Source organism: Chrysemys picta, chromosome 24, assembly GCF_011386835.1.
Source record: "Chrysemys picta bellii isolate R12L10 chromosome 24, ASM1138683v2, whole genome shotgun sequence".
NCBI classification, from domain to species: domain Eukaryota; kingdom Metazoa; phylum Chordata; order Testudines; family Emydidae; genus Chrysemys; species Chrysemys picta.
This window is the reverse complement of record NC_088814.1, coordinates 17,504,166-17,518,476: the sequence shown is the minus strand read 5'-3', so window position 1 is coordinate 17,518,476 and position 14,311 is coordinate 17,504,166. Positions and strand designations below refer to the sequence as shown.

Genomic DNA, 14,311 nt, shown 5'->3' with positions numbered 1-14,311 from the left:
CTCACACGTCCCCTTCTCCTCACTCAGATCGAAGAACAGCCACTGTATGAGACCAACCTCTACATGTACATCTACTTCGTCATCTTCATCATCTTCGGCGCCTTCTTCACCCTCAACCTCTTCATCGGCGTCATTATCGACAACTTCAACCAGCAAAAGAAAAAGATAAGTATCTTCTGGCCCGCCTGGGCTCCTGGCATTTCCGTAGCTCTGGAGATCCGGACGGGGCCATTGGGATCAGCTAGTCTGGCTGGGGCATCAGTCAGGCAGCCTTCGGTGGCTTGCCTGCAGGAGGTCCACTGGTCCCGCGGATTCGGCGGCAATTCTGTGGCGGGTACGCCGAATCCGCGGTACTGGCAGACCTCCCGCAGGCATGCCACCGAATCCGCGGGACCGGGGACCTCCCGCAGGCATGCCACCGAATCCGCGGGACCAGGGACCTCTGGCAGGCATGCCGCCGAATCCACGGGACCGGCGGACCTCCCGCAGGCATGCCGCCGAATCCGCGGGACCGGCGGACCTCCCACAGGCATGCCACCGAAGGCAGCCTGCCTACCATGCTTGGGGCAGCAAAAAAGCTAGAGCCGCCCCTGGTCTGGCCTCCTGCATAACCCAGAGCACTGCCCCGCAGTCATTCCTAGCGCAGAGCTTCAGGAGGCAGGCCAGGAAAGATCGTTCTGTGGCGGGCGGTGAATTGCAGCTCCTGGGTGCAGGGCCAGCTTTATGACCCGCGGGGCCCGATTGGAATACTCGGCAGCAGTCCGGGGCTTCGGCAGCACTTCGGCGGCGGGGGATCCGCTCCGGGTTTTCCGCAGCACCGAAGGACCCCCGGTGCCGAAATGCCGCCGAAGACCCCCAGAGCGGACCCCCCCACCTCCGAAATGCCGCTGAAGACCCCCGGAGCGGACCCCCCGCCGCCGAAATGCCGCCAAAGACCCCCAGAGCGTACCCCCCCCGCCGCCGAAATGCCGCCGAAGACCCCCGGAGCGGACCCCCCGCCGCCGAAATGCCGCTGAAGACCCCTGGAGCGGGGCCCCCTTAGGCGTGGGCACGGGCCCTTTTCGGCGTGGGGAATTGGGTGAATGGGCTTAAAGCCAGCCCTGCCTGGGCGAGGGCGCAGACCGGGGGCGTGGGGTCACAGTGAGAGGTCAGACATAGGAGCAGACCCAGCCTAGGAGCAGAGAAGCTGCAGTGCATGAGCTGAGAATCCCCTGGGCAGTTCCCTGCCGTGCCGGCGCCCACTCTTCCCGATCACTGGGGTTGCTAAATGAGCTCCCTATGGGAACCTGAGAAGTCACATCCTGGGCTTTGTGCCTGGGGTTTTCTCATTTACGGTGTGTAAAGGGGGCCTGGAAAGTACTCAGAAAAACCAAAGAAGGTGCAGGGAGGGAGTCTCTTTTCTATTCGATTTTGACCCCAGAAGCATCAGCATTGCCACGCCTGGCCCGCCGTGCTCTGCTGGGGTCGCTGGGGGGCCAGGGGCCTGGGCCTGGGCAGGGGTGTTGTGGAGGCACAGAGCCCCTAGGAGGACAGAGCCATAGCACCCATGGATCCCCTGCACTCCAGTGAAACGCGGAGCGGGGAGGGAGGGGCCGGGTGATGGGTGATGACACTGAGCTGCTTCCATTAGGAAAAGACTTAGAGGATTACGGGGAACTCCAGACGGGCTGGGAAGCACCAGGGCAGCTGGGATTCAGGAGCCAGCAGTGTTTGCTGAGCTGATGGGATCCTCCAAGGAAAGAGACATGAGCCACTGTGGGTAGCTCTGGCTAAAACATGGCTGCAGTTAAAGCAAGCTCCATTCCTGGGTGGAGTAAAGAAAAGCAGGGCAGAAAAGACTCTAAAAGCCAGAGGACAGGGAGTCTGAGCTCGAGGAGAAGCTGCCCCAGCAGAGCAAGGCCTGGTCTACACTACAGAGCTAGGTGGGCGTAAGGCAGCTAACGTCGACCTCACTGTGTCAGTGTCTACACCACAACGGTACTCCCGGCGATATAAGTCACCCACTACCCCGCCCTAATAACTCCACCCTGTGAGCGGTGTAGTGCTTAGATCAATGTAGTCAGGGCGATGCAGTGTCCGTGTAGAGATTGCATTATTTACATCGCCTGTTGGCTGTCAGCGCCAGGGCGGGGGCAACTGTGAGCCATGCGCCTGGCTGACAACTGGGGCAGGGAGACTCCAGCTGTCATTTCCCCACAATGCCTCCCTTCAGTCGGTAGAAGCACCCCTGAGGAGGACAGGCACCGCTGACAGAAGGAGCGTAGTGTGGACATAATTACTACGGTGGCTGTACTTCGACTTAAGTCAACTTAATTTTGTAGTGTAGCCAAGCCCCAAGACTTGCCAGGAGCTGCAAATTCCTCCCAGTGTTACTGGAAGCTGGTGCAGATGCTTGTTAAAAACCAAAATGTATCCAAGTCTAATAATGGTGATTCCTTTTATACTTTGGAGGGAAGGACATCTTCATGACGGAGGAGCAGAAGAAATACTACAACGCCATGAAAAAGCTTGGATCAAAGAAGCCCCAGAAGCCAATCCCCAGGCCCCACGTATGACATGTTAAAAGCGTTTGCGGGCTAGTAGGGGGGGTGTTTAGAAACAGAAATGGTGCCGACAAGCATGAGCCGGGGCCAGGTGTCCAGTGGGCGAATCAGGTTTTGTGATGCGCCTCGGATCACTGTTTCCGCTCCACATAGAGCTCCTATGCTTTTACATCTGGCAACAAGCAGCCAGGATGGAGTTTCAGAGTGGCAGCGTGTAGGGTGAGCGCCCTGGGAAACCAAGCCCTTCAGCCATACAGTACTAGTGGACTATTTAATGCACCATAGACTGGTTTCTTTTTGTTATGGTCTCCTGCTCTGACTTCAGGAGAACTGCCTCTAACTGAGGGCTTACCCCCAAGGGACCAGGACCTGACCCTGAGTATTTGCCCAGGTACCCTGAGTATTTGCCGAGTGCCTGACCCTGAGAAGCGCCAAGGACTGACTTCCTCGCTGGGAGCTGAGTGTTCTCAGCGCGTCGCAGGGGGGCACTTAGCATCTCCCAGAATCAGCCCTGTGGAGAGGAAACCTCCCAGGAAATTAGGTGGGGGGTTCCTCTGTGGTCCCCCATGGTGCTAGAGTCCTCCTGCTGCTGTCTCTCGGCTGAGACGTGCCCCAACATCCTGCCCACCTGTCGTCCCATAGCCCTTTTCATAACCGAGTGTTCACCCCGTGCTCTGGTTACCGTCCAGCCCAGGTGATTCCATCCCCCTGCCCGTGGTTCCTAAGCGAAAGGGAGGAAGAAAGGTGTGGGGAGGAGGCAGGGCAGTGATAATGGAGGACAATAGCTAATGGTGGAGAGGCAGCTCCCCCAGCCCAGAAGACAGGGGAAGGCATGTGGTGACCCCTCTGAGCAGCCAAGGGGAGCACTTGTGGGGGAGCAGGCAGCTTCCCCCTAGAAGGCTCAAAACCCGCAAAGCAGAAAAAAACCAGTTTAGCCCATGCTGTTCTGGAGGCCAAGCCAGGACGGGTGGGCATCTGACAGGACATGCTGGAGAGCGCATGCTGAGCGCATTACATGTCCCCAGCCATTGCAAATGCTGCTAGGACAGAAGGGCCCTGCTGGGACTGCGAGCACAGCCCCTTGGTTGTTGGAATGGTGAGAGTGGCAGCGGTTTTAAAAATGCCACTTTCTTTGAATTTTGAATCTGGCTGAGCCCATCAGCTCTGTGAGGGGAAGAGGCAGTGTGGCCTAGTGGCTAGAGCAGTCACCGGGGCTCAGGAGACCCAGTTCTCGTCCCAATTCTGACCCTGGCCTGCTGGGCGATCTTGGACAAGTCACGTCACCTGCTTGTGCCTCAGTTTCCCCATTGGTAAAATAGGGATAATGATACTGATACTGATGTGCTTTGTAAAGCACTCTGAGAGATTGTTATTCCTGTGACACCACCTCCCAAATCCCCTTTTCCTGTTAGCAGTTTCTACTTCAGCTTTATAAATCACTTGCTCGTTTGGATTTCTTTAAGTTTTCCTTTCCTTAAAACTTCCAAACAGCTCGCAGCAGTTCTCCTTCTAGCAAACACAATTCTGTCACTGCTCCATCTTCGAACTGTCATTTCTCGTAGTGCATGTATTTTCCTTTCTGCATGAGCCTCCTGTCACGCTCCCAGATATGTGTCAGTGTTACAGCTTGATGTTCATAATGGCCAGTGAGTTTTGTGACAACGCTCAGGGTTTGCTCAGGCATGGGCCTGGGGTGAAATCCTGGCCACATTGAAGCCAAAGGCAAAACTCCCATTGATTTCCCTGGGAGCAGCATTTCACCTCTGGTCTTTTACCTCCCCAGGAATTGCTACACATTTGGCTCTGCCAAGCATTCGGGTTCAGATTTTCAAAGGTGCCAAGGATAGTCAAGTGCTTCTAATGATGGGGTGTACATCAGGGGTTCTCAAGCTTTTTCTTTCTGAGGCCCCCCCAACATGCTATAAGAACCCACAGCCCACCTGGGCCACAACAGCTGGTTTTTCTGCATATAAAAGCCAGGGTCAGTGTTAGGGGGTAGCAAGCAGGGCAATTGCCCAGGACCCAGATCATAGGGGGCCCTGCGGAGCTAAGTTGCTCAGGCTTTGGCTTCAGCCCCAGGCGGTGGGGCTTCAGCTTTCTGCCCAGGGCCCCAGCGAGTCTAACACTGGCCCTGCTTGGTGGACCCCCTGAAACCTGCTTGCGGCCCCCCAGGGGGCCCCGGGCCCCTGGTTGAGAACCACTGGTCTAAATTAGCTGTTACCACTCAAGAAAGAGATCTTGGAGTCACTGGAGAGTTCTCTGAATACATCTGCTCAGTGCGCAGCAGCGGTTAAAAAAGTGACCAGGATGTTAGGAACCATTAGGAAAGGAATAGAAACCAAGACAAAAATATCACAATGCCACTATCTAAATCCAGCCCTTGAATACTGCGTGCAGTTCTGGTCACCCCATTTCAAAAAGGAGATAGTGGAACTGGAAAAAGTTCAGAGAAGGGCAACAAAGGTAATCAAGGGTCTGGCCTAGCTACCATACGAGGAGAGTTTAAAAAGATTTGGGCTGTTCAGCTTAGAAAAGAGACGATTAAGAGGGGATATGAAAGAGGTCTATAAAATGAGGACTGGTGTAGCAAAAAGGAAGAGAGACGTGATAATTACCTTTTCCCACAATACAAACACCAGGGGTCACCCGATAAAATTAATAAGCAGCAGGTTTAATACAAACAAGAGGAAGGACTTTTTCACCACATTGTACAACTAACCTGTGGAGCTCATTGCCAGGTGATGTTGTGACGGCCAAAAGTATAACTGGTTTCAAACAAGAATTAATCAGTTCATGGCGGACAGGTCCATCAATGGCTATTAGCCAAGATGGCCAGGGATGCAACCCCATACCCTGGGTCTCCCTAAACCTCTGACTGGCAGAAGCCAGGAGGGGAAGACAAGGAGTGGATCACTCCAGAATTGGCCTGTTCTGTGCACTCCCCCTGAAGCTCTTTACTGGTTGCTCTTGGAGACAGGATACTGGGCTAGATGGACCGTTGGTCTGACCCAGTGTGGCAGCTCTTCTGAAAATCCCCAGCTTTTCCCTATTCCTGGCAGCTGTTAACAGTCCTGGAATAGAAAATGGGGGTGGTTAATAATTAGACGATTGTGACTTTGAATTTTTTGAACAAGTACAACTCAAATGCTGTTTGCAGTGTTGTTGTAGCCATGTCGGTACCAGGATATTAGAGAGACAAGGTAGGGGTGGGATTGTCTTTTAGTGGACCAACTTGTGTTGGTGAAAGAGACAAGCTTTCGGAGCCACACAGAGCTCCTTTTCAGGTCTGGGAAAGGTCCTGAGAGTGTCACAGCTCTGTGTAGCTTGAAAGCTTGTCTCTTTCACCACACAACTTGGTCCAATAAAAGACATTCCCTCCCCTTAACTCAAATGATGACCTTTCCCATTTTTGCCATGATAAGCAACTGGCATTAATTAGGGTTCAATAATGATCCATCGTGGGGAGGCCCAGTCATTGAGCCTGGCGCTTGGGAGACATGTCATTATTACACCATAACATATGAGACGTTGGCATGTGCCAGCTAGGCTCCATCTTGCAACACCCACTGACCTAAGCAGCAGGTGAGGGGCCCACAGCACTCCAGGCAGCACGGCCCAGATCCTCAAAGATATTTAGGTGCCTAACTCCCATGGGAGGCTCTGGGCCCACAACATTATTGCATGATCACACTGCACGAGGGATAAGACAGATGGGTCTCTGTCCTCTTCTAAACACTGTTTCTCTCTCTCTCTTTCCATTTTTGTCTTCATTCTCCACTGTGCCCTGTCTGTCCATTCCACCTCCTGGCTTGCCCTTCTGCCTCCATCTTCACCCACGTTCCATGTATTAAAGAACAAATGTCAGGGGCTGGTTTTTGACTTTGTGACAAAGCAAGCTTTTGACATCATCATCATGGTCCTGATTTGTCTTAACATGGTGACCATGATGGTTGAAACAGACGACCAAAGCCCAACCAAAATCAACGTCCTCTACAACATCAACATGATTTTCATCGTCATCTTCACGGGCGAGTGCTTGCTCAAAATGTTCGCCTTGCGCTATTACTACTTCACCATTGGCTGGAACATCTTCGACTTTGTGGTGGTCATCCTCTCCATCGGAGGTAAGCACCGGACGCCAGCTGCATTTCCATTGACTCAGGCAAGCCTCCAAGTGGGTTCTGTAGCAATCAAGATAGAGAAGAAATGCCTAGATGGGAAATATGGGTTTGGTGGCACCCCCTACCTGGGAGACCCATGGCCCTGCCTTGGAGCCCTAGCTCTGCCACTGTTCCTGTGCCTGCTAGAGTGGTGGTAGGTGTGGACACTCTCTATGAGCCACTTCGAGAAACCCACCACCATTCCTCTTTGGACAGACTGGGCCTCCCTGAGCACTGTTCAGATGGGCAGAAGTCCACCCCATAGGAGGGAGGACACATCTCCACCCTGCCTCCCTCCCCAGATAGAGGACTCAGTGTGGGGGGACCCTACCAACATCAGTCACCCCAGAAGAGGTGGGCGGGTGGCAGGGCCCCCAAAGCAGTAGGTTTCAGAGTTAACAGCCCATAGGGATGCATGGGACATTTCAACCCTTTTAGAGCAACTGTCTCAGGCTGTCTGCAGACTCAGATAGCTGTTGCTGCATTGTCATGCTCAGTGCATGTTTTCAAGACTTTCTTCACAACCAGGAGAGCTAGAAACATGATTATTTATATATATTAAAGCTGAGATTCACATGACTCCAGGTGCAGGGGCCCACTATGCTTATGCCTTAACCTGGTCCTGTAGGGTTACCATCCGTCCGGGTTTCCCTGGACATGTCCGGCTTTCCCCGGACATGTCCGGCTTTTTCAGCCTTAAATGGCCGTCCGGGGGGGATTTCTAATGAAGTAGAAATGTCCGGGATTTCCCCTCCTGCAAAGTGCGGCGCGGCTGATTGGACGCCTGGCCTGATTGAAAGCCGCTCGCAGCCACTAGGGCCTCTAGCAGCCAGAGTCCCTCCCCCTCCCCCGCTTCCTCCTCCCCCACAGAGCAGCGTGGAAGTGTTTGAGTCCACGTGGGGGGAGCAGGGCAGGCGGGGGTGTGTGTAGAGGCTGCAGGGCGGGGGGGTGCAGAGGCTGCAGGGCGAGTGGGGAGCAGGGGGCACAGAGGCTGCAGGGGCGGGGGGGTGCAGAGGCTGCAGGGTGAGTGTGGAGCAGGGTGCACAGAGGCTGCAGGGGCGGGGGGGTGCAGAGGCTGCAGGGCGAGTGGGGAGCAGGGGGCACAGAGGCTGCAGGGGTGGGGGGGTGCAGAGGCTGCAGGGTGAGGAGGAGCAGGGCAGGCAAGGGCATAGAGGCTGCAGGGCAAGTGGGGAGCAGGGAAGCACTTAGCAACCCCCAACCAAGATCAGAGCGGGAGGGAGGAGGGGGAAATGCGGGGTGCTCAGAGGAGGGGGCAGAGTTGGGGCAGGGACTTTGGGGAAGGGGTTGGAATGGGGGCGGAGAAGGGGTGGGGTTGGGGTGGGGCTGGGGGCAGGGCCGGGGGCGGGAACGGGGCCCTGTGGAGTGTCCTCTTTTTTAAATGTTTGAATATGGTAACCCTAGGTCCTGCTTCCCAGGTGCTCCCCCTAAAAAACTCCTTCCTGTGTGCTCACTAAAACCTTCCCTGAGCGCGCACCCTAAAGTGCTTCCTGCAAATCCTACCCCATGTTCTCACCGCAAGCAACTCCCTGGGTTCCATGCATAAAGGGATCCTACATGGGCAGACCTCCCCTTCTCCAAGGGGCTAAGGTCTGTCTGCAACCCCAGGCACCTCGCAGAGGGCTCCCTTGCTCCCCTCTTTCAGCCTTCAGGAGGAACTGTGTGGCACACCCCTCTAGCATGGACTGGGGTGCAGCAAGGGCTCAGGGGGGCTCGTTGTTTCTGGGAGGGCGTCTCATTAGCGACGAGTTGGCTACATTTTAATCTTTGCATGTGCGCTACAAGGTTGTTTTAGATAAACTCATACATTCAAAATAATAAGGGCTGCCTGTTCCCACGGTATCCTCAGAACATCCTTGGGGCGCAGGGCAATACCCCCCATTACAGACAGGCAGATGAAGCCAAGATCACACAGGACGTCTGTGGCACAGCTGGGATTCGAAGCCAGAATGCTACTGCCCTAACTGCCACACTATCTTTGCTCACCAGCCTCTTCCTGTTCTCCCTGTGTGGAAGAATAGGGGCTAAAGCATGATTGTCACCTTTAGCAAGAGAGAAGTACCGGGGGCAACAGAAAAGAGCAAGGGTTAGACTGAGCAGTAAGCAAAACCTTTCAACCATGAAACACACCAGGCAATGGGGCAAGTAGCAATGGGACATGGTGGATTCTTAGATGGTGGCTGGATGGCAAATCGCAGGGAACATAGGATTGTGCAGCAGCACTGGCTAGGGAACTTTCCTGAGGCCTTTTCCAGCCCATGTGAGTTTATGGTCCTCTGCTAAGCACCCTTGCCTTCACATGCATTCACCTCCTCAGCTCTCCAGCACAGAGGGTGCATATAGACCCAGAGCAGGTTACCCATTGCTTCACTACTTCAGCTCATGGAGCGAGCCACGCTTAACTTCTTTTCACCCCTTTTCAGGTATCGTCCTTTCCGACATCATAGAGAAGTACTTTGTGTCCCCCACCCTCTTCAGGGTGATCAGGTTGGCAAGAATTGGGCGTGTTCTGCGGCTGATCCGAGGAGCAAAAGGAATCCGGACTCTCTTGTTTGCTTTAATGATGTCTCTCCCTGCTTTGTTCAATATCGGCCTCCTGCTGTTCTTGGTGATGTTCATCTACTCCATCTTCGGGATGTCCAACTTTGCTTACGTCAAGAAGGAGTCTGGGATCGACGACATCTTCAATTTCGAGACGTTTGGAAACAGCATCATCTGTTTGTTTCAGATCACGACGTCTGCCGGGTGGGATGGTCTCCTCAACCCTATCCTGAACAGTGGCCCACCAGACTGCGACCCTAACTTGGAGAATCCCGGAAGTTCAGTAAAAGGAGACTGTGGCAACCCGTCTATTGGCATCTGCTTTTTCTGCACCTACATCATCATCTCCTTTCTGATCGTTGTGAACATGTACATTGCCATCATCCTGGAGAACTTCAATGTGGCTACAGAGGAGAGCAGCGAACCGCTCTGTGAAGATGACTTTGAAATGTTCTATGAAACGTGGGAGAAGTTTGATCCAGATGCCACCCAGTTTATCACGTACAGCGTGTTGTCGGATTTTGTAGACACCCTGCAAGAGCCACTCAAGATTGCCAAACCAAACAAGATTAAATTAATCACCATGGATTTACCGATGGTTGTCGGAGATAAAATCCACTGTCTGGATATTCTCTTTGCGCTGACTAAAGAAGTGCTGGGTGACTCAGGGGAAATGGACGGCTTGAAAACCACAATGGAGGAGAAATTCATGGCTGCCAACCCATCCAAGGTTTCCTATGAACCCATCACTACGACTTTGAAAAGGAAGCACGAAGAAGTCTGTGCCATAAAAATCCAAAGAGCCTTCCGAAGGTATTTACTAAAGCGGTCGATGAAACAGGCGTCTTATCTGTACAGGCATAGTCAAGAGGAGGGCATCTTTGCAGAGGGAGCACCAGAAAAAGAAGGACTAATTGTAGACAAAATGAATAAGATTTATGGGAACGGTGATACACACCTGGAAATGGCCCCAGGCCTGGCTCTTGCAGCACCAGTTGCAAGCCCAGAGACTCGAGTTGCTCCTAGTGAGGCGAAAAAACGGGATGGGGAGCGAGAGGTGAAAGAGTCATTAGTATAACAGAAAACACTTTTCATCTTCCTATCCTGCAAAGACTCTATTTGTATCTCTTCTGCAAGAACGCTCCCATATCCCTCTCTGTAGACAGCTAACGCCATAGTACCGTATTTCAGACCCATCTCAACTTTTTAACCAGAACCTCATATTCATCACAGGTTTTATAATTCACCGCGACTTGCGGCATTGAGTATTTTCCTTCTGAGGTAAATGTGAAATCTCTCTATTGCTGGTGAAAGAGAAGCACTGTACGTTTGAAAACGATAGAACCCTGGTAGCGATGTGTTTCAGAAGTTAACGACTGGGTATGGCTCTCCTTTTATTTTCAAAATTATTTCTTAATATTATTTCACACTTGAGGTATTTGCCCCATTATTGTTCCTGAAGTGCAATGAATTCGAGGAGAGAGATGAGCCAAGTGAAATAATATTAAAAATAATTGCAGAAATGACAAGGTTTTGTGAACAAAAATCTCCAATGTCTTAAAAGTAGCACCTTTCTTTTGAATAGGCGTTAAGGATTTTTGTTATATACAGTAAAAGTGCAATTATGTCTTAAAGATTTGTTTGCATAGTAAAAAAAATCTGCAGCTCTATTCTCAGGGTGAAATGCCAGCTTTTAACACTCATCTCCACCAGAAAGCATTCAGCTCTGAACAGTAGGAACGTCAACTAGTTATTTCCATGCTGCTTTTCTGGGTTCCCATTTAGTCTAGGAACTAGATTATGTGAAAGGAAAATAGCTACCAAAATATGGTGTATGGGGACTAGTTCCCAAATATTCCCACTTCTCTCTACAGAAATACCTCTAGTCCAGCTTCACCAAATCTTAACTAATGCACATCTCCTGGAGCAGGAAATCTTTGTTCCCATCAGGTCACGGGCTGCCATGTGGAGCCAGATCAGGTGATAAAACAGTTTGGTTGCACTGGAATATTTATAATGAATTGCTTGATCAGGTACATTTACAGAATTGCTATCTACTCATGGAAAACCCTGTGCTTTCTTGGTGACCAATACTTTCCTCCCACCTTATGAATTAACAGTCCTCCGGGAGGACAGTATATATCAGGGCAAAACATATGTGCAAAGTCTAAAATAGTAAAGCAAAAAGTCACCTTAGAAATACTGTTTCCCTTTTCTAAATCTTATTGCCAACTCCTCCTCCCATACACAGTGACCTCTGACTGGGCGGGGAGACTTTTCTATCACGTCTCTTTAGTGTGGAGTTGGACTTTCTGCTGTGGAAACAGATGGGGTAGAGTTTCAAAACAGGCCTTCCTATCTGATTAGTTTTGACTCCGAAGCCTTTGTCTTGATCGGTCTGTGGATTTGCTCAGAGCTGCACCATCTGGTGTCGAGCTGTGAACTAGAGCAGCAGTCGCGCTGTGTAACGTAAGCTGTAACCAGCTCAGCTTTGGCTAATGGAATCACGCTCTTCTGTTCGCTCTGTTCAGATGAAGTGTCAGAGGTGCCAAAGGGTCACTGAGCATCACCAGTGGCCATCACGAAGGGTCCCGGTCTAGCCAGCCCTGGGCAGCTGGGCCCCTCTCTTGAGATTTGTTTTCCAGACTCCTGTGGAAGTGGGGGCCTGATCTTGCAGCCCCAGCTCAGGCCAAGCTCCTAGCAACTCCCTGGCAGGCAGTGAGCATGGGGGCAGCATGGCACACTCAGCACGGGTCTCGCTGCATTCCCCTGCTACCATAAAACACGCCCCAGCCCGTGCTTAGCTTTAAGCCTGGGAGTCGCTCAGTGGGTTTCAATGGGACCGCTCGCAGGCTCAAGGTTACGCACGCGTTGGGCTGGAGCTGTATCACTTGAACTTGCCCTTACTGAAGCCAATGGCAAAAGCTTCCATTGGTGCAGGCTCAAGCCATGACTCCTGCCCTTCCCTCCCCGCTGGCGTGGGCGCGCACAGCCTGAGAGCGAAGGGAATGGTGCTGCTGCAGAGGGTGGAAGGCGGTGGAGAGCCAGTCCCTCCGGAGCACCAGGCTGGGTGGATTGGGGGAGGTCAGGGGGAGGCAGGGACATAACCTGAAGATTCACTGAGCACAAGGGCCCTGCACACAGGTCCCCTGCACAGGGCCGTGCGGCTGCTGGTGCGTCCATTCCAATGGCTGTAGCAGCTGTAGAGTGACTCTGCCGGGGCGTCATGGCATGGAACGAGGCAGGACTGCGTCCCCAGGCAGAAGCTGGAAGCCCCTCTGGAGACAGGCAGGGATTTGGCCCTGCATGATTTCTGTGCTGATAGAACTGTTCTTCCTTCCCGTCAGGTGGATGTTGTGACTGCGATTCAGGAACCAAGCAAGGGGAAATCCCGGCCTGTTGGAGCCAATCAGTGTTTTGCCACTGACTTAACTCAGGCTGCAATTCCACCCAGAGTATGCAGCAACCAGGCTGGGAGCCAGCTGCCCACAGCAGAGACCTGCTGTTAATGAACAGGCATTGTTCTTCCTGACCGGCCTTGGCTGGGTTATTGTCCCCAATAACTTTCCCAAGGGCTTGTCCAGTAGAAAAAGGGCGATTTCTCCTAATGCAGGGTTCTGCGCAGGAGCCGCAGGTCTGTGTAATTTTTGGTGGTGCCCAGAACGGTCCAAATCCCATCCCCCCGCCCCCCCGCCCCCCATGTCTAAGGCTCTGGGAGGGAGTTTGGGTGCGGGCTCTGGGCTGGGGCAGAGGGTTGGAATGCAGGAGAGGGTGAGGGGGGCAGCGTTTACCTTGGGCAGCTCCCGAAAAGGACCCGCACATCCCTCTGGCAGCGGCTCCTAGATGGGGGGACAGGGGTCTCCATGAGTCATTGCCCGCAGGCACCGCCCCCACAGCTCCCATTGGCTGCAGTTCCAATGGCAGAGTCGGCGCTTGGGGCGGGGGTGGCGCGTGGAGACACCCCTCCCCCCAGGGGCTGCAGGGACGTGCCGGCTGCTTCCGGGAGTGGCGCGCCGTGTGGAGCAAGGGCAGGCAGGAAGCCGCTTTAGCCCCGCTGCACTGCCCTTTTAAATCGCCTGGGGGCGGCAGGTGGGGCTGGGAGATGCTCCAGGGGAAGGCATGCAGGGGCAGCAGGCGGGGATAGGGGAGAGACCCAGTCCCAAACATTGGAGGAGCTGGGTCCCCGTGCTCTGAATATTCCTGGAGCACGGGCATCACGGACCCATATAACTTGCTGCCCCTGGTCCTGCAGGCTCTTCCTCTGAGTGTACTTGCCTCAAACCAGCAGCAGACGGTTAGGGTTCAAATCCTCTTGGGGGCTGGGGTGGCAGGGTGAGCATCTTTGCTGCAGACAACAAAGTTTTCCGCTCATCAGCAGCACTCTGTGATGTCAGCATGCGCAGGGCGATGGGGCTATTCACTGCTTGAGAGGATGGGTTCCAGTGTGTTTACCTGTGAACGTCCGTGGAGAAAGGGGGTGCGGTCCTGGCAACCAAGCATGTTTTACAGCCGCTGTTGCTTGTACATACTTGTTGGGCAGGGGTGGAAGAATACCAAGGAGTTTCAGTCAATGAGCTAGAGCAATTTCTCTTTGTATATTTCTTAAAATAAAAACTGGAAATGCTCAATCCTGTTTAGAAACATGTCTGATTTGTGTTACATCAGCTGCCAACATTCCCATTAACCCCTTGGGGTCCAATCCACCACACATCACTTGCTGGCCTGCTAACCCGAGCTGGCCTCCCCCATCCCCCTGAGCTACTTAGCTTGGATACTTGGAGCATTAGCAGAGTGTTTTAATGTGCCAGGTCCGTTTTAAAGAGAAAGGGTTTGGGGGGGGGGCAGGGGGACTAGAGAAGTAGCTTCATTCTTCAGGGCTTGGAACTAGCAGGTCAGCTCAGCCCCTACATGGCTAATGCTTGAGCTCCGGTTGCGGTAGCTCCTCGCCACCCCTCAGCCAGCCCCTGGCTCAGCACAGCCCAGTGCACAGCTGCAGAGGGGCCCACCCTGCAGAGTCCCTAACGCAGGCCAGAGCACAGGGCTCAGTGT

General features: G+C 53.2%; 1 protein-coding gene across 3 annotated transcripts in view; it reads left to right on the top strand.

The window, feature by feature from the left end:
- The window catches only part of SCN4A (sodium voltage-gated channel alpha subunit 4), a 186,093-nt gene extending 172,203 nt beyond the window's left edge, over positions 1-13,890 (top strand). Inside the window, exons 20-23 of one of the 3 annotated variants that reach the window (XR_010594824.1) lie at positions 28-165; positions 2,445-2,549; positions 6,503-6,667; positions 9,145-13,890. Coding sequence is in view for 2 of the 3 variants with exons in the window: in XM_065577964.1 (XP_065434036.1) it covers positions 28-165; positions 2,445-2,549; positions 6,397-6,667; positions 9,145-10,340 (1,710 nt within the window). In the remaining variant the exon portion in view is untranslated. Of the gene's footprint in view, positions 1-27; positions 166-2,444; positions 2,550-6,396; positions 6,668-9,144 lie in introns of all 3 variants that reach the window. The other 2 variants (XM_065577964.1, XM_005283115.4) reach the window with 2 other exon arrangements.
- Positions 13,891-14,311: the final 421 nt, after the last annotated feature.